Source organism: Cololabis saira, chromosome 9 (assembly GCF_033807715.1).
Source record: "Cololabis saira isolate AMF1-May2022 chromosome 9, fColSai1.1, whole genome shotgun sequence".
NCBI classification, from domain to species: domain Eukaryota; kingdom Metazoa; phylum Chordata; class Actinopteri; order Beloniformes; family Belonidae; genus Cololabis; species Cololabis saira.
This window is the reverse complement of record NC_084595.1, coordinates 14,776,023-14,803,355: the sequence shown is the minus strand read 5'-3', so window position 1 is coordinate 14,803,355 and position 27,333 is coordinate 14,776,023. Positions and strand designations below refer to the sequence as shown.

Below are 27,333 nucleotides of genomic sequence, written 5' to 3'. Positions count from 1 at the left end.
AAAAAAAAAAAGATGTGCAAATCATCCACAAGGTGCCAGACTGACAGCTTGACCTATTTACTACGCAGTTGCCCGCCGGGTTGAGATGGCTTGGTAAGTGTTTCCCAGCTCAGTTTACGATCACCTCAGCTGTGCGTCATGTTTACCCTGAGAGCCGGGTCCTCCCTGGCTCGGGCCGGTGCGGACCTCCGGTGGAAGCGCTGCCTGCCGAGCCGCAGACTGCGCTCCACCGCCGGCTCCTGCTCCGCGACGACCCCGCCGGGGAGCGACGGGAGCCTCGGCGGCCCCCTGAACGCGTCGGCGCGGCCGCGGCCCCCCGGAGAGCCCGGAGAGCCCGCAGAGCCCGCAGAGCTCGGAGCAGCCCGGGGACCCAGCGACGCCTTCACCCCGCCGGTCAACGCGCTCTCCGTGGACTTCGAGGAGACCCAGGAGGCTTTCAAGAGCAAAGACTCACTGGAGCTACTCAGAAGTTTGGTGGTCTTCAAACTTTGTTCCTATGACTTCCTGGTTGATAAGAATAAAGAGGTAAAGAGCATTTCATACTGTTGTAATCTGTCTTTCTTTAAAACACAAACACATATGACCGGAGGCACAGAGAGCGCATACCGGACCGTGAACACCCTTGTGCCTGCAGTGCACTCACATCTCATGTTACAACCTGTTTTTCCAACCTTGCAAATCCACCTCTCTGGAGTTAATGTTACATAAGCTCTGTCATGTGTTGAATATGTTATTTATTCAGCAGTGGAACATGAAAACATGTCCTATGGTAAATTGTTGATTGATTTTGTGGAGGTCAACACCATCAGCTGATGATAACCCTCTCCCTAACTGCTCAGATAATGGACCTGAGTAAGAAGATCCTGGGTCCGAAGGCCTTTGACCAGTTCATGAAGATGACGTTCTACGGCCAGTTTGTCGCTGGCGAGGACCACCGAGCCATCAAACCGCTGATCCAGAAGAACCAGGCCTTCGGTGTGGGCGCCGTCCTGGACTACAGCGTTGAGGAAGACATCAGCCAGAAGGGTGCTGAGGGGTATGAAAGTTGCAATATTACCTTTCACTATTATTGGTATTACAAAAGAAATTGGGTGTGTTCATGTATGTATATGTATATATATATATATATATATATATATATATATATATATATATATATATATATATATATTGCACCATTTGAGGACAAAGGCCCTATTAGGAAATAATGGTTAATCTTGTTATTAGTAGACCTTTACATTCACTGAATAAAATCTCAAACATAGACATGATGCAATGCTCCATGTCATTATTTATTTACCAACAACTTCAGCGCAGAAGTGGTGTTTTATAGAGTATACGCTCATGGTCACAGGAATTCAGAGTGTAAGTATCAGTCAGGTGCCCAAGATCCAATTCTCTTGATTAATTGATCCCCAGCAAGTGTGAGCACTTCTACAAAAGCAAAACATTTGACAACTTGCCGAGATGATATTCACTGTGGTGTGTTTTAACACAATGTCAAGAGAGAAAGACATCAGCAATGATCATGGAGAAGTTCCTATGTTCGGAAAAGGTTATAAAAAAGGTCATTTATATACAATTTGGAGCCCGTTATTCTCCAGTCAGAAAGATTATCCATAAGTAGAAATTATTCCAAACAGATGCTGCCAGTCTTCTCACAGGTACTCCACCTTGAGATTAGACCACTGCTCAGAGAAAATATAAGAAACCCATGAGCTACATGTCACGCTCTTCAGGCCTGAGTTAGCTTGATGGACATCGAAGTACAAAAAGTGCACAAACCAGACTTGTTCGGGAGGGTTGCATCTAAACACGACATGACTTCTGGATCAATGTTGCAAATGGAACAAAACTGGAGATGTTTAGCAACAACGCAAAGCCTCATGGTCAATGAAAAACCAAAACAGAATTTATAAGCACAAAAAAAAAGTTAAAAATGTAAAAGAAAAAACATCAGCTCATACCTATTGTCAAGCGTGGTGGTAGAAGGATGATTGTTTACACGTTTTTGCAGCCACGGGTCCTGGGCACATGCCACTTCTCTTCTGCTGAGTCAACTTTGGGCCTCTTTAATAAAGTAATCCAGGAACAAATAAAACGTGAGGCCACTTGGATGACAGCTAAAGCTTGGCAGTAATTGGGTCAACAAAGGAAACGGAACAGGAGAAGCCGTGAACACGGCAGAAACGAGTGGATATGTTGGAAACGCTCCGTTATGTTCCAGACCTTGAGCCGACTTTAAATGTGTGTCAGGGTCTCGAGAGAGAGCTTTCTGTGAAGGAAAAGCAATAAAGCTCAATGAACACAGCCGATGTTGCGAGTAACAGCAGACCAAACTTTGTCCACAAGGATGCAGGACTGATGATGTCATTCAGAAAATTGTCCTCAAGGCGTTGCTGCTAAAATGGTTCTAACAACTATTGAATTATGGGGTGTACTGTTTGATGCCCTGCTTCCGCATTTTGCCTTATTTTTGTTAAATTAAGTCATTTATTACCAGGTAATTCCTTTTTTCTTCATCCTAACAAGCATAGTCTTGAAAGCAGGTGGTGTTTTCATTCTCACATGACTGTTGGAAGACCAACGTGTAAATGATGAGCATGACTTGTTCTTTGGCACATTTGTGGCTCCCCCTTGTGGGTCGGCTGGCTGATGAGACCCTGACTTGTTGGGCCTCCTGTCACATGGGCGGCGCATGGCAGCAGATATCTGATCTGCTCGCTGATGCCGACTTGGACCACAGTACACACATTATGCACGCCGTCTCCCGAGGCAGCAAGGATGTTACTCGCAGCAGTTCTGGGTGCTCGTGCATTTGTGGTAATTAGGACATCTCTCGGTCCAAGACAGAATTAAGACTCTTGGCCCATTTAGGAGTTGCTTCACAGTCAAGTCACTGAAATGTGGATATTTAAATGAGCATCTCTCAGAAGTGGAGTAGAGAAATGAACTTGTCAGATTAATTTCATTTCAATTAGTGTCATGTACCAAGCTGAAACACTGGCCATTTATTTTCTCAAATCATCCGTAGTTTAAAAAAAAAGTTCAGATGTAATGAATTTACAATAAGGCTTTTGGACAGTATCATTTCCAAGCGGATGTACAGTGACGGCAGGCTACAATGTCAGGTTCTGCCTGCCAGGGTGTTCTGCTACTCTTTATGAAGCTATCACTCTCAGTAAAACGATAAGGCTCCCAGGAAGGCGTTCTGCGTTGACCCCTGTTGTGCTTTAACGCCATGCTTTTTGTAAACCATCGCTCAAAACAAAATGTCACGATAAAGCTTTGATATACCGTGTCTTGGGAGAATTCCTGCTAGGAGACATCAAAGTCTCCGAAAAGTTTTGTTTTTGCCCGGCATTCACCTTCAAAAGTGAGAGGCGGGAGAACAGTGCACATTAAGTCGGTTATATGTGAGAGCGGGGTCAGGCCCCGCGGCTGTCTGTCAAAGCCGCATCAACAATATTAGTCAGCTCCTTCGAGCAGAAACAAAAAAGAAAAGGAACAGAAGCAAACCCAGGGACTGAGGCTGAGAGCGGGCTCCCCGCAATAATCTGTCAGATGTCATGGCCGTGAGTATTAGAAATACACAGGCTCTGATTTTTACACTCCTCATTTACATGAACCACACAGCATTTTTAAAAGCTGCAAAAAAAATACTTTAATGTTCAAATATTTAGTTTCAGTTTCATTTGATGCAACATTTGCTTTCTGTTGGAAAGTGTCATCAGGCTCTTGTGATGCGCCGTCTCTTACTAGCAGAAACCCGCCAAACTGCGTGTCACGTCACAGAACCGTAGCTCACATCCACAAAGATGAAACCGGCTCTCAGAGTCTTGACAGCGGTGAGTGAAAGACTCAAAAACAATAATGACAGAAGAGAAAATGAGAAGCAAAAAAAGGCCAAATGAGTAAATACTGGACAGCGTCGTGAAGTGACTCGACCTCCGGGCCTGTAGGGGGGCCAGCTGAGCTAAAAATGACGTTTTCACTGATGAATGATTTAAATTTAAAAAAAATTAATTTGATTTCCCAGTTCAGAGTTTCTTTTAAAAATGATCTGATGCTCTGAACCACAATCAGCTGCTCACTGGCCCCTGGAGGCTGAACGGAAACTGACTCGCATGTCAAAAAGTTCAACTTTAGAGCAGAAATGAACATTGTGCTCTCTGATCAATTCCTCTGACAATTTTGTCATTTTTTCATTTCCAATTCCCTCTATTAAACTTTATTAAAGTATATAATCCATTAAAAACGGCATCACATAATCAAACGATTAGGAACACTTTAACCAGAGGACTTCATGATGCATTCTGAGTTGCATTACAGTTATTATTTTATGCTGAATTAAATTGTGCATGTTTTCTTGTTTGAGCCAACTAAAAGAGCTGTAATGCGCAACGTACAAAAGCAGAAAGACTGAAACAGACACTCCCGTCCCCAGAGGTGAATCCTGAGTCGTACGTGCCGAGTACGACCCACCAAGTACACGAGTCCAGACTTGCAGTACTTTGAATTGAGAACCAGCCCGAGGATTCAGAGTCTCAGTAAAACAGGTAAAACCAACAAACCTAACTAAACACAGGACAGCAGCAGCCAAAGAAATACAAGAAAACGAGACTAACAGGAATATGAAGGAAACCAACACAGTGCGTGTTGGGTGGACTGCACTGCTGCACGCCTGCAGGGGGTGTAGGAAGAAGATTACTCCCTTTACTGCTGCAGGATCTGGGATGCTGTTAAGTCGAGTGTTAAGGATGCATGAGCTCCCTGGTGCTTGGTGATGAGGAGCGAACGGGTCAAGTGATGCTTCAAGTCTCTCCAGAGGTCAGCGGCAGACAGCGGGGCAGCTCGGCACACGGAGCACCGGGTCACTGAACACGGTCCCTGGCGCTCTGCTGCCACGAGGCCAGAATGTTCCCAGAAACAAGTCGAGTTCCCAACCGTGATGCAACTGACTTTCTAAATGTTTCTCCAATACAGCAAATTAACTGCATCCTCTTGCGCTCCTCCTGTTTTTAGCTCATGTGGATCAGCTGCGGGGGAAAAGCTCGTAGGTAAGCTGCCTTGTTTTTGTTCTCATTCATGGATTCAGTATATGATGCAATTAGGAGTAACAGGCATGCAAATTTGTTTTTATCTCCAGGCGAGGGCCACGAAAAGGAAAAGCATGGAGCGCACAAAGGGTTTGGTGACGGAGTCCGCGTGTACTTCCACTCCGACGAAGCCAAGTGCGACCAGCACATGGAAACGTTCAGAAAGTGCATCGAAGCGTCTGGTGGGTAGAGAGAACGTGAGCCTCATCAGCAGTTTAGTGAAGCATTTTGTCCGTGTGAATATTTTTATCCTATAAATCACTGTCCTGCTAATCTCTGTTTTTAAACATTTGTGATAATGAAGTAGGGCTGGGCGATATGGCAAAAAAAGTGATCACGATTTTTTTTCCCATATTGAACGATCTCGATTTTTAATCACGATTTTTTTTAAATCAGAAGATCCCCCCTCCCTTCTGGAATAAAATAGAAAGAAACCAGAGATTAGTTGTTTTTTTATTAACAAATAAAGCAAATAGCATGTTTTAACAAGAATCCAGAATGCTACCAGTGGTACCCACCGAAAAAACTAGGGATGCACCAAAATGAAAATTTGAGGCCGAAACTGAAGCGGAATAAAATTTAAAGACTTTGCTGAATACTGAGTACCGAATAGCCTACGGAATGCGGTTGTTCACAGTTTTTCATTTATTTTGCCATTTTTTTCACAATTGCATAGATAAAATTGCAATGACATTATTAAAAACAAAAACAGTAAACTAATATGAGTTGAGCCACTGTCAAGCAGCTGGCGATGCGGTTGCTTAAATTGACCAACAGGTGGCTCTCTAACATCACTGTTTGTTTACTGTGCGTGACTCTGACGCTGGTTAGTAATTAAGGAGTTAAAACTCACTCGCCACTTACGGGACTCAGTAGTCAGCAGAAACGGCAGTTTTATTACATTTATTAACTGTAGTACCGCTATTATGAGAGGTTATTTCTCACAGTATTAGCCTAAAAGGGACTTAAGGCTGATTTATGGTCCCGCGTTACACCAACGCAGAGCCTACGGCGTCATCTGCTGAGCTCTGCTTGTTGCCTCCGCGCTCCGACACATTCACTCCGCTGAGCGCGCACACACACACGCACGCACACACACACCCATGTCGGGGCCGCGGAGTTTCTGAAGTCGGCGGTGATGAGTAATTTGTGGTACAAGCAGAGCGAATCACAACTTTAATGAGTGCGGTTCGAATACACAATACATCCATCACGAAGGGCATTTTGTGAATCCATCACACCCTCCTCCTGTACGCTCGGAAGAAGTTGTCCGGCGAAATAAATAAATAAATAAATAACCGCTAACCGTGAGTCCCGGTCGGCTCGAAGCTAAGCTAACGCTAGCCTGCGGTTGTTGTCTTGTAGTTTTATTCTCTCTGGTCACGCTTGCTCCCACCAGTGCAGGGGAGGCAGATGTGACTAGTTTACTGCCTATGGTCATGCAACTTGCCGCGGCATGTCATGCATGATCAATTAATGCAGACAGCGCGGTGCCAGGAAAGCGGGTTGTGATTGGTTGTCGTGCACTTTGCTGCAGCATGTTTTGCACGTGATCGAGAAAGTAGACCCACAGCTGATCACCGTGATCGAACTTAATTTGATCGCGATCACAAATCGAGATCGTATAATCGCCCAGCCCTATAATGAAGTAATGTCCCTCCTTTAGGCAAAAGTTCGATGGACGGTTTTTCTGCCATTAAAGCGACTGCACTAGGACGACCACAGCTTCTGGTACGACCCAAGAGGCGTCAAAATCCTCAGTGTTGCAGTCCGGCTCATTTCCTAACAGTGTTGGTCGTTTCCTCTTTCTTCCCCTGCAGCTCCAGTTCTCTGAGGTGTTGATGAAATGGCAGAGATTTTTCTCGTTCCTGGCGTCATCGCAGGGGAAAGGTGGCATGCAGGCTTTGGAGCTGACGCAGCTGCAGGTAGTGTTTTTTCTCCTCCCCCACTCCTCTTTTGTCAACATCTAATGGTTTTACAGGCATCCTCTAATCTGTGGCCAACACCTCGTGCACGCCAAGAGAATATTTCTTGTTGCTACGATGTTGTCCAGCTCAAAGTGGGGCTGATCAGTGGTAGAAGACAAACCACCTGTGATGTCATCGTAGAAAATCACGATGACATCGTGACCTGACATATGAAAACTTCTGGGTATGTTGTGGAGGCCGTCCTGCAGAAACACACATGTGGAAAAACGAAATACCGGTATATTATTTCTATTCCAGCAACATGGTTTTAATAAGAAAAATAATTGAATGTGCCCAGGACTGACGTAGGTAGGAGCAATGGGTGATTAAAAAAATGGGAAAAAATCAGGGATAAAAAAAAAAGAACTGTACCCTGCAACAATAACAACAATATCCCGTCAATGGCAGTAAGGCTTCCACTGATTGGCCAAAATTGTGAATATATGGCACTTATGGCACTTACGTACATTTATTGTAATTTCTGCTTGTGATATTGATAGTGCTCATGTAGATGAATATATAAAGACATTTTCACAATTTTATGCAGCCTTAGTTGGCAACCTTCATTGATAGCTACTTGCAGATGTGAAAAATGCAGCCTGAGAAAGATATTTGGAACATAAAATACATTTTACATTCAGTGAATATGTACACATACACGTCTACACCAACTCTGAAACGTGCCCACAGACATGCTGATATTGGGATACTAACACATTCACTTTGTGAAAATCTTCTCTTGTGAAATGGTCCCCGGACCTCCCCATTCAAAGCCATTCCCCTTGGTACATAATGTACCGAACCAATCGCAACAGGGCGGGGGCTGGTTCTATGCGATGACTAAAAACAGCAGCAGAACTGCTTATAAACACCTTGGATCGACACATTTTCAGGGTAAAGTGCTGGCAGTCGTTCCTCAGGGCTCTAGACGTCTCTTGTTGATGCTCGTCGGCTCGTTGCTCCTCCCACATCCCACGCTTCGTTGTCAGACTGCATCCAGAAGCAGTTCCTCCTGCGTTTGTTCGTCCCACTGCCGGGAAATCAAAGTGGAATCCAGAGGTTTAGCACTTCCTATCGAGTGCCACGGAAATGCTTATTAAAACCGTTACGAGAGGAAGGGCTGTGATTACAGTTCTATAAACCTCGGCTTATCCGCAGAGGAGAGGCCACAGGTGAAGCCGCGGCTGTTAAAATGCAGAGCGATGCAGGATTCACTCAAGTGTGTCTTGTCTTTCCTTGTTATGAAGCGTGAAGAGATTCAGTCCCTTCAGCCCCTCAGCTGCCTCAGCGAGGCTACGTGATGAAACCCACCTCATCACTGCCAGAAATCCACCTAAACATACTGCTGAATGCAACAAAGACACTTCTCAAATAAGCGTACACGGTGTGCACATGTCAATATTTGGTTTCGGTTGTCTGGCGACACTCGAAGGGAACCGGAGGCGATGCAGCGACTGCCGCCCACTTCGGCTGTCAGTCGCGTCACCGTCGCACCACCAGAACATCTCAACGGGGGTGGGGAAGCTGGCAAAGTCCTGAAAGTGAACTCACCTGTTCATTAGGCTTTTTATTATAATCACTGATCCTTCCCAGGATGAATTTAAGAACGTTTCCTAAACAAGCAAGTAGCTTGTGTTTCCTCTCAGACTCTATGACTACGTTTACATGCAGTCAAAATTTGGGTTATTGCTAATATTCCGGTTACAGAAACATTCGGAATATTCCGTTTACATGCGTGAGCAAACAGGGTTATCCCTGTATACATGGTTATGAATCATTCGGGATATCCCGATCAAACCAGCGACGCGCGGAGAACGTGATGACGCAATTAGCGTCATTTCCGCTTCTTCTTCCTGTATCCAAATTCAAAACAAATGCTGCTTCGCGCAACTTTTCACTCACCTTCTTGTAAATCTCGCTATCCCGGTACTTTCTACCGTCTACAAATGCCAAAATGTTCATATCCTTCATTACATTTATGAAGTGATTAATCTCCTCACTCCAAAAGTGTGGCTTGGTCTTGTGTTTCTCCGTGTTTATAAGAACTTCCTGGACTCAAAAGACCAGGATTCCTTGTGAACAGAGCATGCGCAGAAAACAAATTCATGTTCCGTTTGATCGGGATATTCCGTTTGGCGTTTACATGACCGAATATTCGGGTTTTAAAAGGAGTAACCCAGGGGTCATATTCAGGTTTTTAAAAACCCGAATATGAGCAAATTCCGGTTATTCAAAGGGGTTATTGGTGTTTACATGGCAGTGCAAATTTGGGTTATTGCCAATATTCAGGTTTTAAAAGGGTTATTGAGTGCATGTAAACGCAGTCAATGGTTCCATTGATTGTTACATTCATTTGGGCTGAACCGGTTCGTCTGGTGGCTGCTCCGACCCCACCGGCAGGAGAGGAGGCGGGTGTTCAGGAACCACAAACACTCACTGGGCCGTAACTCAGCGCCAGGAACCGCCGAGCGGCAGACACATTACTACGCATTAACATTCATTAAGTGATTTGCATTGACAATTATTATGGAGGGTGAGATATGAGCCTAATCTACGTGCGCACATTTCCAGAGGGGCTGTGATTTATGGGGGGAATTTTTAGCTGAAGATCTGCGTGCACACGGTTTCATAAATCTGATTATATGTGCTGCACGTCGCTCTGCTTTTGTGCACGTTGTGTTTGAATGTTAACACGCTGGCTTCTAAACGAGGCCCCTGGACATTAGATTTTCGTATCATTACAGGAATTCTTGATCAAACTGGGGGCTAAAGGTGATTACGACGGGTGGTTTTCGAGAAAGAGAGACTCCACAAGGTGAGAACGCTGGCCACAAACATTCATGTCCACACAGGGAGGATGCATCTGTGCATGACATCCACCGATGATTAATTCTGCAAAGATGTCACAAAAAGAACGCTTTCTTTATACTTTGCCACACATCTGCAATGATCATTGATGAACAGATGAAACCTGCTTAATAATAATCTTGAGTTGTGGAATATTATGATTTACTTGACTCAGTATTGGAAGATATCTGTTTTTAAGGCAGTTCGTGCTTTAAGGAGCTTCGGCCCCGTGCTGTTCCTGTAAAACTCTCCCGTCTACCTCCCCAGCAGATGTATCGACATACTTGACTGGAACAGCCTGATAGACGACAGAGCACAGACATCGGATCTGCTTGTCGTTCCAAACGTGGAGGTCAGTACCGCGCCGTGCACAGAAAACATTTCCTGGAGATAGCATGGTATAATTACAATTTATTTAGCCCCGGCTGGTACGGTAAGTAAGCATTTTCTGTGCAGACATTGATGTGATGTATAGAAGGTCGTGCTTCTGCTATGAACAAACGAGATTGGGATGGAGTCCTCGCAGGACCGTTTCAGAGGCAACTCACTCACTGAAATTAGTGCAGCAGCTGGAGCAGCTGGAATACTTCTCTTCAGTTAGTGATGATGAAGGAACCGAGCAACTCAGCAGTGTGAGCAGTTGATGACAGAGAGAAGAAAAGCCCCAGTCCCAGTCCCAAGTGCAGAATAAAAGCGGAACGCATTCATTTCTAAATCTCATAAATCCACACAGAAAATTCATCAAATGTTAAAACTGAGAAGAAAAAAAAATAAGACAATTTTGAATTTGTTGGCAGCATTACATTTTATAAAAAGTTGGAACAGGGAAATGTTTACTGCCACAAGTCTGTTAATGTCTGGGAACGGAGGAGACCAGCTGATGAGGTGTTTGGGGGTAAATGTTGATCCATTCAGGTCTGATAGGATTTATACGCCTCAACAGTCCCGGGTCTCACATGTCATAGTTTTTCTTTCATGATGAGCCAATAATTGGGGAGATCAGGCCTGGAGGCAGGTCAGTTCAGGTCAGTTCAGGACCCGCTGTTGACTCTTGGTCTTATCCCAACCACACAGAGATTTCTTCAGATTCTCTGACTATTTGAATGTTTTTTTTCCTTATTTTCTACTGTAATTGATGAAATTTAAAAATGTTAATTGCTACACATTATTTTGAAGTGAATTTAAAACAGTATTTTTGCAAATTGGTTAGGTTCTGCCCATCTGTACTTCAGAGGGACCCTTCCTGTCTATTATCCACCTTTTATACCCAGATATGTCACTGACCTGTCATCATTGAACCCAAACAGTTTTAAGATGTTCCTCCAGGTGTTTCTTTCTCGTGCAACGTGCTTTTCCAGTCTAAATTAGCTAATAATTTACATATGTGAAAATAATTGACGTGTTTTCAGTATTCTAAGATTTGGGTATATGAGATTCATAAATAACTCCTTTGTTTTGTCCGTTTGAGTCTATTTATCAAGGCTGCAACTCACAGGTGTAAAGTAACTTCTTACGTTGCAGCTCAGACAGGACCAGTATTAGGAAGGTTGTTTTAATATTGTGGCTGATCTTATCTGATCTGAATGTTTGAGCTGTGCAGCGCTCGTTTCTTTAAAGTCTCAAGCCGTTCCCGGTTCAGTGCATCCCTGTTGTTTCCTCAGCGAGGTGAGCTGGAGCCTCTGCTGGAGAAGTTCACGGCGGAGGAGGAAAATCAGCTTAAGAGAATGATCGAGCGCCTGGATGTCTTGGCCAAGGTGAGATCAAATCCACTGCAGCCTGATCACCAGCAGCAACTGTGCACACGGGTCGCTGCTTCTTGTTGAATAACACTGAACAAGCGCAAAATATGGCATCTTTGATCAGCGATGGTGTTGCGATAAACCTTTCATGTTTATAAAACACAACATCTCTGATATGAAAAGAGATTTCAGTCCTGATAAATGTGTTACCTGATCTGAAGCGTCTAATGTACCAGAATCAAAGAAAGAGTGTTTTTAATGACAGCATGCTGACTCATAAACCAGTGGATGGTGACTCCAGCTCACGAAGGCTTTTATGTCCCAGCTTGCCTCAGAGAATGGCGTTCGCCTCATGGTGGATGCAGAGCAAACCTATTTCCAGCCAGCGATCAACAGACTTGCCTTGGAGATGCAGAGGATCCACAACAGAGAGAAGCCAGTCATTTTCAACACCTACCAGTGCTACCTAAAGGTCAGACCCCAGAGACGGAGACGATGCACAAACACAACACGTTTGAAAAATAATGTGCCGGCATTGTTGCTTTAAAACGTCAACTTAGAACCAGATGTAGGTACTCCGACCAGCCGTCCCGAGTCTTTTCATCTTCCATGTAAAGAATTAGTCTGGTTCTTCGAGATTCAACTCTGAGTTCCAGGAGGTAGGACAAGATGCCGCTGGGCAGACATACAACCCAGTCCGAGAAAGCATGTGACGTAGGCGGGGCGACAGCCAGACTAGTACCACCAGACAGAGCCGTCTGGGAGATTTGCGAGGCCCTGTGCGAAATGGCCGGGGGGGGGGGCCCTCGCGCTTGAGCGTAGCGAGCGTGCTCGAAATTTTGGGGGTTTTCGGGTCGCATCTGATGTCTATATGCGCAATTTTAACTCTCCAATAAGCAAAATACTGGATACCTTCCCCTGCCTCATCATCATCTGGGCTTGTCTCGACGCGGGGCCCAGCGGCTGACCCGGTCAGATCGGTGATTTTTGTAACAAATTTATCAAACGAGCCTGTCAGAGAGGCATTAAACTCTTCCATTTTCTTTAGTTTTTTTCTTTTTTCATCCCCTGCTGGAAATTTCCTGAATCTGTCACATTCTCTTGACATTGTGTGACAGTTTGTTACACACTCCACCCGTCTGGATCAGAGCACCTTGTGTCTGCGCTTGGTCTGACGCAGTTGTATTGAACAATAGTTAGAGAAATAACAGGCAGAAAACAGGTGAATTGTTCAGTTGCGGCTACAAGCACCAAAATTGGCACACATACTCCTTAGGGGTTGCTCTTTTCATAAAACCATTGTGCCAAAAAAAAAAAAAAGATGGCGGCCTTTTTTCAAGATGGCCGCCATCGAATATACAGTAATATTGCATTTTGGAACAAAATTGCTTAGACATTTCCTATTTGAATGATCTTGGTGTCAAATCATAACCTTTCCACTACGTAGAATCTAAATTTGGACTCATGGACTTACACTTTGGCTTCCTTGTACCATATATCAGTCCAAGAATCCTAATTTTCTGCAAAATTTTGACACTGGTAAAATGGATGGCAGTGTATACCTTAGTATTGTTAGAGGTTTAGTGTGTGTGTGTGTGGGTGTGTGTGTCTGTGTGGTGGTGGTGGTGGGTGGGGGGGGGGGGTAATGTAGCAGCTCAACAGAGCGGATGTCAATGCACAGCCAGGGCACACTGTCGGTACCGCTGCTGTGAAACTCAGCATGGGGTTCAGTATCAGCTGAGTCATTAGTTTGGTGTAACTAAGTAATGGCTTCAGTGTCCTAAATGCTGTCTAATATGCCCCACATCAGTTAGCTAGTGTAGTTTACATGTAGTTTGATGTTTAGTTAGACAGCCACGCCTGAATTGACAGGGTGTGCCAGCGCGGGAGAGCCGAGCCAAGGGTAAGGGGGCTAAGCATGACTATTCATGGACTTACCCAGATGGTGTACAGATCGAACAGGACTTACATGATACTGAATGAATGATCGGGCTAGGTGTAGATTGTATAAGTTATTGTCGAACCTAGTTGTATCCCATACCTTATTGTGCATAATGGTGGTAAAAGGATAACCCCTCGGCCTTGTTTCAATAAATACACATCATCACACTGTGAAATCTTGATTAATCAAAATCAAATCAAAATGGCAAATATACATCCAGGACTGCCTAAATTGACTGACTGGAGCAAGTGTTGTCTTTGCCAAGAGAAAAATGGTAATGAGCTCTCATCACCACACGCACGACAATCAGAATGGCATGATGGGTACTATGATGGCAATGAATATTCCCATCTTTCATGCAATGAATGAGATGCCTATTAAAGTTGATCCAGACAGACTTGATGAAGGTGGTGGCATTGAAGATACGTTGAGGAGGAACAAGGCTCAATACCATCAAAGTTGTCATGCTATGTTGACAAAAACAAAACTGGAAAGAGTGAGAACCTCAAAACTTAAGGCAGAGAGTGCTCAGTCAGTGGAATGCCAGACCAAGCTTAGCAGAACCAGCATTCAAAGCTCATATGTGTGTTTCATATATGACAAAGAACTCACATCCGCTGAACAGACCAGAAAGGCTATGACAATGAATCTCAATAAGAGGGTTAATGAATGTGCCCAGACTTTAAATGATGGAAAACTTATTGCAAGACTCAGCGGTGAAGATGTTGTTGCACAGGAGCTCCAATGCCATGCTGCATGCTTGGTAGACTTGTACAATAGAGAGAGGTCCTACCTCAGAGCCACCAAGAGACTGGAAAAGGAACATGCAACCAAAGAGGATGACCACCCACAGGCATTCTCAGAGCTAGTCGCATATCTAGTGGAGACCACCAAATCTGGTGAGGGTCCTTCAGTCTTCAGACTTACAGACATAGTTCACCTGTATGCCCAGCACCTGAAAGAGCTGGGTGTTGATGCACCTACTGTCAACTCCACAAGACTGAAGGAAAAACTGCTGTCAGAAATACCTGAGTTGGAGGCTCACAAGCAGGGAAGGGATCTTCTTTTGGCTTTCCAGAAAGAGGTAGGCTTTGTCTTGTCAGAAGCCTCTGACTATTATAGTGAAGCTATTATTCTTAGCAAAGCAGCTAACATTTTGCGAAGACATATGTTGGACCACAAGTCCACATTGGATGGAACCTTCTATGAGAGTTGCATTGAGGATGCCATTCCACACAGTCTTCTTCAGTTTGTGGCCATGCTTGAACACAGAGCAGACATCAAATCTCAGCTGAGGTTTGATGCATCAAAGACCGATCAAGCAATTGCTCAGCTGCTTCAGTACAACTGCTACACACAGTACAAAGAAGGAAGTGCAACTCACAGACACTCCCAAAATAGAGAGACCCCATTCCCTGTTTACATGGGGATGTCCATCTACGCAAAGACCAGAAAGCAAAAGCTGGTGGACATGCTTAATGAGCATGGCATAAGCATTCCATACAACAGGGTTCTAGAGATATCTGCACAGCTGGGAGATGCAACAGTCAGTAAGTACATGGAAGACGGGGTGGTCTGTCCACCAGTTCTGAGGAAAGGGCTGTTCACAACATCAGCCATGGACAACATAGACCACAACCTCACTGCAACAACAGCGACCACTTCTTTCCACGGAACCATCATCTCTGTTTTTCAGCACCCAACATAAGAAGACAAAGGTTAAGATTGTGGAAAGCTGAAGTTCAGAGAAGAGATAGTGAAGAGAGTTCCAGAACTTCCAGACACCTTCACCAATGTCTGGCCGGCCTTCTTCACCAAGAAGAAACCCTCTCCTCCCCAGAGTGGTGTGACACCCCCATACACCAGTCTGCTGAGGCCACATCTGGCAATGGAGTACGAGTGGCTGGAGAAAGTAATTTTAACAGATGGGCCGGTGGATGTAACTTGGTCACCCCACCATGCTTCACAGAAGAGAGGAAAGCCATTTGAGGTCAGCATTACATCATTTTTGCCTCTGCTGCGAGATCAGGCCCACTCGGTTGCTAGAATCAAGCACGTGATGGACAAGATCAAGGAGATAGTGACATTACTAAACCCCGGCCAGGTGCCAGTGAGTGCTGCTGACTAGTCAATATATGCAGTAGTCAAGCAGGTCCAGTGGGACTGGTCTGAAATCTATGGTAAGGACAAGTTTGTCCTAATGTTCGGAGGCTTGCATATTGAGACTGAAGTCTATTGGAACTCTACTCCAGGACACTGGTCAGACAGGAGCCCTTTTGGAAGCAGGGATAGCATCTCCTGGCAGAGCGCCATGAATCATGCATTTTAGTATGATACTTACAGTACATACTGAGTCATACGTACCGAGTCATACGTAGTATGAACAATGAATGAACCCCCCCCCCCCCCACACACACACACACACACACACACCTCCAAAAATACTAAGCTATACACTACCATCCATTTTACCGGGATCAAACATAACAAAAAACCTATATTTTGGCAGAATATTAGGATTCTGGAACTGATGTATGGTACAAGGAAGCCAATGAGTAAGTCCATGGGTCCAAATTTAGAATCTACATAGTGAAAAGGTTATGATTTGACGCCAAAGTCATTCCAATAGGACAACCCTATTGGATTTTGTTGCGAAATGCAATATTACTGTATATTCGATGGCGGCCATCTTGAAAAAAGGCCGCCATCTTTTTTTTTTTTTTGGCACAATGGTTTTATGAAAAGAGCAACCCCTAAAGAGTATGTGTGCCAATTTTGGTGCTTGTAGCCGCAATTGAACGATTATTCCTGTTATTTCTCTAACTACAACAGACACGCGCAGCGACATCAATCAGCAAGCACATCATTGCACATATATTTATTGATATGCACAGACTAGTACACATTTAGGTCTGTAATGGAACGTGACAGTTGATATTGATAAGGGAAAGAAGGAAAAAAAAAAAAAAAAAAAAGAACGGCCCATAGTGCGAGGCCCCTGCCACCAGAGCACCCCCAAACATGTCTCCAGTGGAGCAGGAACGCTGATGAACAACTGCTGTCAGCTTTAGTAGGTCAGTCGCTGCGTAGTTCCTGCCCCAATGCGGTTGTGTCGGTGGGAGGGACACCAGAAGGAAGGGGTGTGGTGTCTGGCCTAGATGTACAGATGTGTGTTTAACATCCTGCTTCTCCTCATTGGTGCTACTTATATTTAAACTCTGTAGACTTGGTATATTTTCAAAATGAAACAGACGGATCGCTGGACATCCTACCAGTTTCATCCAACATCTGGAAACTTAGGCTGAACTGATGTGCAAACTGAGCACCGGATGACTGAAGGGACCAAGGCATCGTTGTTGTGAAGTTGTCCCGAGAGATGATGGCAGCAAAGATTTACACAAAGATTGACTTCTACACGTCTTTTGTCTTTTTAATTATTAACCAATTAGACACATCTGTCTCTTAACTCAGAGGATTAGATTTAGCTGAGCGGTTTCTCTTTTCAATGCTCCGCAGGAGGCTTTTGACAACGTGACCATGGACATAGAACTGTCCAGAAGGGAGGACTGGCATTTTGCTGCCAAACTGGTGCGCGGGGCGTACATGTATCAGGAGCGAGAGCGGGCTGAGGAGGCTGGATACGAGGACCCGATTAACCCCGACTATGAGTCCACCAATCGCATGTACCACAGGTAGGAGACGAGAGCTGTTGTCTGTTGTTGGGTCAGTCTCCACGTCTGAGATTTGATTCCTCTTAGCTTAGCCAAGTGCTTATTTCTTCATATACCGCGGGGAAAATAAGTATTGAACACGTCAACATTTCTCTCAAAAAACATATTTCTAATCGAGCTATTGACATGAAATTTTCACCAGATGTCAGCATCAACCCAAGTAATGCACACATACAAAGAAATCCAAACATTTATGTCCATAAATTAAGTTATGTGTAATAAAGTGAAATGGCACAGGGAATAAGTATTGAACACATGAAGAAAAGGAGGGGTAAAAAGGTCTGGAAAGCCAAGAAAACAGCTGGAGTTTGTCAGTATTTACAAAGTTAACCTGTCCCCTATTAGTGCAAAGTAATATCAGCTGGTTTAGTCCTGTTTGATGCCTTTATGGACATAAATGTTTGGATTTCTTTGTATGTGTGCATTACTTGGGTTGATGCCGACATCTGGTTAAAATGTTATGTCAATAGCTCGATTAGGAATATGTTTTTTGAGAGAAATGTTGATGTGTTCAATACTTATTTTCCCCGCTGTATACAAAGAACCTGTCATCAGCTTTTTTATTTGCTAAACCAGTTAGAGTTAAGTTTATTGCTCTTCAGAAACCTTGGTGAAGCCTGTTTATAAATATCTGCTGCAGTCGATGGCATTGAGGGTTTAATTTTAAAAAAAGCTCCTCGCCAGCTGTTGGGTTTTAGGTGTGACAGCAACCAACAATGAAATAGATGGTGATGCGTTCCTTCCAGGTGGCTCTCCAGAGTTATTCTGATTGGTTGAGGCTGGCCTGTTACAGTGCTAAGCAGTTCCTAAAAACGCTGGCTGTTTTTCAGATATTTTCTAATGACGGCTTCCCAGATGTCCCTGCTTTACAAACCATCCGGCTTGCCAGGTTAAGATGAAGACAAGCTTGAAACTAAACCTCTGAAATCAGTGTTTCAGTGTACTAGTTGAGCCACAATGAAGCAGACACACACATATATATATAAATATATATATATATATATATATATATATATATATATATATATATATATATATATATATATATATATATATATATATATATATATATATACATATCATACATACCATCAGGCATGTACTTACTGCCCACCTGTGTACAGATATGCCTTAAATGAATCCTATGTCATAATACAAATTCTTCAAATGAATGTGTTGTGGGAAAAAAGCCCAAATACTTTCAAATAATTCCTACTTCATAAATGTGTGACAGGTGCTTGGACTATGTGCTGGATGAGATTGCACGCAACGGAAGTTCCAACGTGATGGTTGCTTCCCACAATGAGGATACAGTGAAACACACTTTGAGAAGGTGGGAGTCAGATTTTCTTCAGATACACTGTTAAAAACAATTTGGATTTTCCTGCTGGCTTTTCTTGTGCCGACGTATGAGCCAGGTTCATGTCGTATCTCTGTCTTATTCAGGATGAGCGAGCTGGGCCTCTTCCCTACAGAGAACAAGGTGTATTTTGGTCAACTGCTGGGCATGTGTGATCAGATCAGCTTCCCACTGGGTGAGAACACACACAAAGACACCATCACACCGACCTTTCCTTCCTTCCAAAAGGATGATTTGACACTTATAGCTCAGCCTCTACCGAGGGGCAACACCCGGCTCGCTAGTCTGCCATCAACACCCAAATCCTGCAGTTCCTCAAATGACCACTAGGGCTCCAATGGTGTGTTAAACTGCAGTTTTAAAGCAGATATAAACATATTTACAGACTTGTTCATAAAAAATGTTTTGGTCTCCATAGCCAGATTTCATATCCATGACAACTTTACGTGTGGGAGAATTTTTATGTACCTCATCAGGTAAAATAATATTATACTGTATATACAGGACTGTCTCAGAAAATTAGAATATTGTGATTTTCTGTAATGCAATTACAAAAACAAAAATGTCATACATTCTGGATTCATTACAAATCAACTGAAATATTGCAAGCCTTTTATTATTTTAATATTGCTGATCATGGCTTAAGAAAACTCAAATATCCTATCTCAAAAAATGGAATATTCTGGGAATCTTAATCTTAAACTGTAAACCATAATCAGCAGTATTAAAATAATAAAAGGCTTGCAATATTTCAGTTGATTTGTAATGAATCCAGAATGTATGACATTTTTGTTTTTTTTAATTGCATTACAGAAAATAAAGAACTTTATCACAATATTCTAATTTTCTGAGACAGTCCTGTATATATATCTGTATGTTTCACACAAATTTGCTCTAATTCTTTAGTGTTCAGTGGCAACCTGTCAATTTAGCTACTTAGCATTTTTGTGGGACTTCTGAGCTGTAAATAAAATATCTCACAGCGGGTAATCAGAGTGTAAATCAGTCAGATTTAGATAAGAATAGTTTGATATGATTGCCTTGATTTGCTATTAATTGTAATTGACCACTCCAACGTAGATCTGAAGCTTAACTGAACCACCAGAAATAGCTAGCTTTGTCCCCGGTTAGAGAATGCTAAACAGGGTTTACTGCAGGATGGTTCGACAGGTGGTCTTGTAACTCGCTGCTACCCCTTGCAAGCTTTTTCCTCCGGTTGAGCCACTATCATCCCTGAACAATTCCAGGACTCTTCCAGGTTGGCTAACCGAAGTGTTTACCAATGGAATAATCTCCAAATAACTCTTCGGCTACAAACATTCATATCCATGAATGAATTTCAGAGTATCATACAGAATGCAGTAAAGGAGGAATGTCAATGTCTTTCTTGAGAGGTCTGTTAAGAAAGAGGTTTCTAACCCCAATGGAACTTCCTGATTAAGTAAAAATAAATGGAAATGAATAATGTATATATTTTATTTTTATTCCACTATATATACTGTTTATATTATGTAATTATATATTTTTTACTTTTTTCATCCTTCTTTCGCTGCATGTGTGTGTTGTGTGTATACTGCTGCTACACAAAGCGAATTTTCCCACTGAGGGATGAATAAAGGACTATCTAATCTAATCTAAATAATTGAATGATTAGTGCTCAGTTAGGGTCCTAACCCTCAATCTGGGTCCGAGCTCAGTGACTGTGGGTTTCCAGCAGCGCCATCAAGTTTCCAGCAGTCCTCGTTTCAGCCCTGACTCTGCTCATGTCGGATGTTGTTCCAGTAGCGACGTCTTAAATAAAGACGGATTGACAGATTAGGGCAGAATGAAAGCAAGGTGACGTTGGCTAGCGTCCCAAGTTGGCATGAGCGACAACAACCAGCTTGTGCTAATTGCGGTTGGGTTTGTGTGTTCCAGCCACAGACTGTAAAAGCAATGGAGAAAGCATTATGTAACGTGACCCATTAGGTTCTGGAAAGCCGTTTTCAAGCGTCTTCTTCTTCGTACTGAGCGCAGCCATGTTTCCCGGGAAGCTGAAGGGAACAAGGCTACCGTATATCGTAGTTAACTGTAGCTACCAGCTCCTTTAACGGGTCCCTGGGGAAATAGCGGCAGAGCTGCCGGCGGACGTTTACTGCAGAATATCCCGTTTAGAGTCATATTAAAAAAGAAATGCACTGCTCTACATAAACTCCCATGGCATGGTACAAAAGAAAATAAAAAAAAAAATCACCCTCCCAGGGTTGTCATGGATGTGAAATCACACAAATGGCATCAAAACAGTTTTTTTGAACCAGGCTGTAATTTGTTTATTTCTGCTCTAAAGTTGGTCAGCTCTGAAAACTGGACTTCAACCTGTTCCTAATATGCAGTGTAGAGTCTTTTGCCTGTCATGAACTGAGACACCTCAGTATTGACCAGATGTCTTAATGAAACAGCTCTGTTGGTTCTCAACACTTTATTCGTCAGTGAGAGACGGACGCGGCGAGAGCTGGCAGCTGTCAGTCAGTGTGGAGCTTAAGCTGAAGGGGCTTTGATGGGTATTGATGTAAACAATACCCATGCTTTTTTGAGGGACAGCCATAGAGGATTCTTGGAAATTCAAAACAATGAAAGTTATCAGATTTATAATATTTGTCAATCAGTGACCGCAGCAGATGTGACGTATTCAGTTTTTTCTGATTTTATTCTTGGACATGCTGTTGCCCGTAGGGTTGCCACCTTTCAGAAATAGAAATAAAGGACGCCCCGATTTCAGCAGCGCAGGAGCCAAAAAAAAAAGCCCCAAAACTTCTAAACTGAATAAAAATATGTTTATTTTATATGAAAAAACTAAATGCTTTGATTTAAAGTTTAAAGTGCTTTAATAGCATTGAACTAGCATGACTGTACAGACAGACAACCATACTAGCAACTGAAATATCCTCCTATGCTACGTATGTCCACATCAGCCCAGATGTATAATATACATACAGGTGAAGAATAGTGTAATAGTTAATTTATTTCAATAATTCAACTAGAATATGGTGTAAACGTTAATTTATTTCAATAATTCAACTAGAATATGGTGTAAAAGTTAATTTATTTCAATAATTCAACTAGAATATGGTGTAAAAGTTAATTTATTTCAATAATTCAAATAGAATATGGTGTAAAAGTTAATTTATTTCAATAATTCAACTAGAATATGGTGTAAAAGTTAACTTATTTCAATAATTCAACTAGAATATGGTGTAAAAGTTAACTTATTTCAATAATTCAACTAGAATATGGTGTAAAAGTTAATTTATTTCAATAATTCAACTAGAATATGGTGTAAAAGTTAATTTATTTCAATAATTGAACTAGAATATGGTGTAAAAGTTAATGAAAATACGGTACAAATCGCGTCCCGTATTAGTTCAATACGGGACGCAACATTTTTTTCTCAAATAAAGGACAATTCCGTATTTTACGGGACGGGTGGCAACCCTAGTTGCCCGGGATGTTCCTGTCAAGACAAGATGTTTTGTTGTTTTCCTCGTGATATTGGCTTCATTTGTCAGGAGAGGAACCCTTTGAAAACAGAATCATTAAGTACCCGACTGGCAGCTTTTCAGGTTGAAAAGCGGGACCTTGAGGATGGCGATGAAAAATGCTGCAGCCCTGGCCGATTAGCACCGCAGCAAAGTTTCAAACGAGAAAAGCCCGAATGAGTCCAGTGTGTGTTTCTGAAAAGAGAATCATATCCGTTCATGTCATGAATAAACCCATCTTCTTTGTCTTGCATCCATTTCCACCCCAGGCCAGGCGGGTTTCCCCGTCTACAAGTACGTTCCTTACGGGCCGGTGAGTGAGGTGATGCCCTACTTGTCCCGGCGAGCGCAGGAGAACCGAGGCTTCATAAAGGGCGTCCTGAAGGAACGGGAGCTGCTGTGGAAGGAGCTGAAACGCAGACTCACCTCCGGGGAAATTCTCCACAGACCGGTTTACTGAAAACATGGACGAAGACACCAGGAGGAGCGAGTTTCCGTCCTCCTTTAGTCCGGAATTTTCCCACTGATGGACCGCATGTCACCGTCTTCCCACTATTCTTTATCTCCACTCTGTGCCATAGCAATGTTTCCCACCTTCTCCCCTTTTCTTCCCTTTATTCCCCCCTGCATCAATAAGCATTCCTCATCTTTGTCATCCCATTGCCTATAGAGCTCTGGCATCCATCAAGCGGGCATCTTTACTGCTCCAAAAGGACTGCCTGAAATGTCAGCAGCGCTGGGCGGGGCGGGGCGTCTCCTTTTATTACCCTGTTTATCTCAGAGAGGGAAAGCAATAATAAAAATAACAGGCTTGATGTACATTTTAGAACAGGAAAGATTTTATAACTGGGAGCGTCTTTTTGTTTGGGTGACTTTGGCAGCCGTGCGCTACCCGGAGGAGCCGTGCGTGTACTGTACTGTTTTGAGGGGGCATTGCCAGTTTAAAAACAAAGCCTGTTTATGAATCAGCGAGACAGAAAACAGTCTCACAGCACATCTGCCTTCCTCAGAGTGCAGAGCTTTTGTGACCGTGTTTACCAGAAGAAGCTATATTCTCAGTCAGTGAGCTGGTACGAAAGAAACTGCACCGTCCTGCTCTTAAGTGAGAAAATCTTTTAATAGAAGGGCCTGCAAACCTGGCAGGCTGTTGTTTCTTTTAATGAAATGACATGCACAACAGTTATAGGGGAATGCTTTGGTTTTTATTTCTATATGAAAGTTAACACTAATGTAAATATGTTTGAGTGTTGATTTTGCATATCTCCCTTTATGGATTGGTGAAAGTGCTCAATAAATCCATGAATAGATACTGAACAAGTGTATTTACTTATTTTTTTATCCAAGAAGTATGTAACATTATTGACTCAAAGATTGTAGCTGCACACTTTGGGTTTTCTCATTGGGAAACATGTTCTGCATCGTTATTGATAATTTCTGAGTCAGAGGGAAACCAGGCTTTGTGTTAATTATGGCCTTGTCATTTCAGGGCTCTGTAGACCATCATTTAATTACCCATGATGCTACACTCAGTACAGATCGCAGAAATTGGATGCGTTAATCATTATTTAAAAAGAGATTTTAGTGGCTGTTCAATTTTTTTCTGTGCCAGAGCACCACATAGCTGTCACTGCTCCTCCATTCTGTTGGTTTATTTAAGATTCCAGTCATTTTGATTTAAAGTTGTGCCCTTGGGTATACATTTGGCGTAAAAATCCTTCCTTATTGTGAGCTGGAGTTTTTGTAGCTGGCTTCAGTTCATTTAGAGGACACATTACAGCGTCAAAATGACTGCAGAAGCTCTGCTATAAAAGACTGTCGGCACCAGCAGGACTTCAGCATATTATCATCCATTTTTTGTGAGCATTAAAGCAAGCAGAGTTGTAATCAACATACTGTCATGCTAAATAAATATCCTATCTTTTAATCTTATAACGTGTGTGTGTATAAAAACATCGGATCTTAATGGGTCATCGGATGAGTTGCATAAACATCAGGCAACTGTTATTTAAAAAAAAAAAAATCATGATGGCAATACTAAGTACCCCTTCATATTTCAAGAGGATTTAAGAGGGTACACTGGAGCCAGGTGCTGTTCATCATCAGTCGTTGATGAAGTCGTCATTAGCTGGTGTGCAGACCTCCATAAAAACAGATGTTTCTGCCAGAAAACTGGTACAGCATTCAGGTGTATGTTAACACAATGCCAAGAGGGAATAATTTAAGCACTGATCTGAAGAGGAGCATCTGTTGCTACTGAAAGAGTTATAAAACTGTTTCCAAACAAATTGGAGATCAGCGTTTTAAACTGAGTGACATTTGCTAATGGTTCAAGGACCTGCTGGAAGTAGCCATCAGAAGATGGTACATTGTGGTCATAAAGGGATGGACATGGTCAGCAACAATACTCAGGTAAGCTGTGGCGTTGACATGATGCTCAGCTGGTAGTGATGGGCCCAAAGTGTGCCAGGAAAATATCCCCCCCACCATTACACCACCGCCAGCCTGAACCGTTGATACAAGGCAGGATGGATCCATGCTTTCATGTTGTTGACTCCAAACTCTGACCCGACCCTCTGAATGTCGCAGCAGAAGTCAAGACTCATCTGACCAACGTTTTTCCTTCTGTTGTCCAGTGTCGGTGAGCCTGTGTGAATTGTAGCCTCAGTTTCCTGTTCTTCCACAGGTTGTGCGTTCAGAGATGATCTTCTGCAGACCTCGGTTATAACGAGCGGTTATTTAAGTTACTGCTGCCTTTCTATCAGCTCCAACCAGTCTGGCCGTTCTCCTCTGACCTCTGGCATCAACAAGGCATTTGTGTCCACAGAACTGCCGTTCACTGAATATTTTCTCATTTTCAGACCATTCTCTGTAAACCCTAGAGATGGTTGTGCGTGAAAATCCCAGTAGATCAGCAGTTTCTGAAATACTCGGACCAGGCCGTCTGGCACAAACAACCATGCCACGTTCAAAGTCACTTTAATCACCTTTCTTCCCTGTTCTGATGCTCGGTTTGAACTGCAGCAGATCGTCTCGACCATGTCTACAGGCGTAAATGCATTGAATTGCTGCCATGTGATTGGCTGATTAGAAATATGTGTTAAGGAGCAGTTGGACAGGTGTACCTAATATGATTGTACAAAACACACCGAAATGATTCCTCTGCTTTTAACCCATCACTAGTTACACTAGGAGCAGTGGGCTGCCATTTTTCCAGCTCCTGGGGGGGCAGTTTGGGGGTTAAAGGCCTTGCTCAGAGGCCTACACTGGTTCACCTCAGTTGCCAACTCTGGGATTTAAACCTGGGTCCTTCAAGCCCAAGCCCACCTCTGTAATCCCCAAAATGTTAAATGTTACAGTCCATGACAGCAGGACTACATTCAGTATATATTGCTTGGAAGGTTTGTCAGGAGAAAGATTCGGTTCTAAACAACCAATTTTCACAAAACTGGATCTGGAAAACAAAAAACAAAACCACAAGAGAGCAGAGTAGTGTTGCACAGTAGTGTTGCTGGGCCCTAATGCCTCGTGGCACATTTTGCCAAAAAGAAAATTCAGCAGACACCTCATGTGAAGTAAATAGAAATACAAAACACAGCCGTGGCGGTGTGATGATACGGGGGTTGTTATGCGACTACAGGACCTGGCCACCTTGCAGTTCTGCAGTCGACCATGAACTCCTGGATATCAGAGTTCAAGAGCTGAATGTGCAGCCGTCTGTGCACAGCTAAAAAACGCTCCAAAGCGTGGCCACAAATCCACACCAGAATGATTAGAAAAATAAAAGAACCAGGTTTTTGGAACGTCCCAGTCGGAGTTCAGACCTCAACCCAAATCAAATCCTATTCTGGAACTTGAGGAGAGCTTTGCATAAAAAATAAAAACAGTGCCCCAAAAACCTCACTGAACTGAAGAGAAGTTGATTAGAAGAAGGGAACGAAACTCCTCCACACAGATGTGAGAGACTGATGAAGTCCTACGGGACATGCTGACTACTATTGCTAAAGGTGGACCGACAAGCTTTCTTATCATGGGGATCTTATTATTATTCATCTTGTGAAATGAATAACAGCTCATATAAATCACTAGGCTGATTTACCTTTATCTAAAGAATGTTGAATGAATGAATTGTTTATTTCGGTTACATTACATTATTTGCAATTCAAACTGTGTGTGTGTGTGTGTGTGTGTAAATGACAAAACACTTTCATACAAGTTTACACTCATCAGTTTCACACAAAAAATAATAATAAACTCTGTAACCGAAAAAGGAATAGGCTGAAGCCAAAGCTTATATTTGCCTACCCTGTACTTTCCAACAGAACACCCAGATTATCTGCAATATGAAAAGAAACAAAAAGAGAAATTTCCCTTTAAATTGTTCTGCTTAACCAAATTATACTCCAATCATTTAGCATTGTAATCCTTAATTATTTTACTTTTCAATATTTTTTTTAAATTCAACAGAGATTTACACAGTTTCACTTCATCACTAAGTTGATTCCATAATTTGACTCCCAAAAATGAAACACATCTATGTTTAACATTAGTCCTCACACGACATCTTTCAAAGACCCACAGCCTTCTTAAATTATAATTTGTTTCTCTTAATTTAAAGAAATGCTGAAAACAAGCAGGAAGGCTATTATTCTTAACTCGAAACAAAATTTTTAATGTTTTTAAATATACAATATCTATGAATGTTAACACTACACCATCCACTATGGTGTGGGATGCCGCTTCTTCTCGTTCCACATGCTCCACACATAGAAACACTTATTGGGGCGTCTGTCTTTTAAATGGGGCGTGCTTGGCAGTCTGGGCTCTTCCAGCAGAGCTGCATCGCGCTGCGACAGCCCCTGACCTGAATACACAACATTACATTTCAAATGTGGAACTTTGAAAAGATTTTGTTTTTTCTCCGTTAAAAATGGATGGATTGGCTTATTACCGCATCCCAGCCGTCGCTTGAGCTGAAGCAGGGATTGTGTGCTTACGCTTGAACTGATAGCGAGGAATGCTGCGGCTTTGAGCCGTCCAGGAGTATCGTGTATTTTTATCTTTGTGCGGCAAACTGAGAGATTACCGAAAACTGTGCCCGTCCTCATTCGGTTCAACAACCGCATGCTCAAAGAA

General features: G+C 42.9%; 1 protein-coding gene across 2 annotated transcripts; it reads left to right on the top strand.

The window, feature by feature from the left end:
• Nucleotides 1-39: 39 nt before the first annotated feature.
• On the top strand, nt 40-23,523 carry prodhb (proline dehydrogenase (oxidase) 1b). 2 transcript variants are annotated; one of them, XM_061730529.1, is made up of 14 exons: nt 40-525; nt 840-1,036; nt 5,026-5,060; nt 5,150-5,281; nt 6,766-6,830; nt 6,920-7,024; nt 9,811-9,881; nt 10,184-10,265; nt 11,575-11,667; nt 11,978-12,124; nt 17,111-17,286; nt 18,560-18,658; nt 18,772-18,860; nt 22,470-23,523. In XM_061730529.1, exons 1-14 carry the CDS (start codon nt 139-141, stop codon nt 22,658-22,660), a joined length of 1,869 nt encoding a protein of 622 aa, XP_061586513.1. In that variant the 5' UTR covers nt 40-138; the 3' UTR covers nt 22,661-23,523. The 2 variants fall into 2 exon arrangements, with proteins under 2 accessions (XP_061586513.1, XP_061586512.1); XM_061730528.1 differs by having other exon boundaries at nt 10,181-10,265.
• Nucleotides 23,524-27,333: the final 3,810 nt, after the last annotated feature.

What these genes read in the sequence shown, in the direction of transcription:
- prodhb (XM_061730528.1), top strand. Translation starts at nt 139, where the DNA reads ATGTTTACCCTGAGAGCCGGGTCCTCCCTGGCTCGGGCCGGTGCGGAC. An exon ending in TGCGGGGGAAAAGCTCGTAG is followed by an intron (nt 5,061 to 5,149) that starts GTAAGCTGCCTT and finishes TTTTATCTCCAG; the next exon opens with GCGAGGGCCACGAAAAGGAA. An exon ending in AAAGTGCATCGAAGCGTCTG is followed by an intron (nt 5,282 to 6,765) that starts GTGGGTAGAGAG and finishes TCCCTCCTTTAG; the next exon opens with GCAAAAGTTCGATGGACGGT.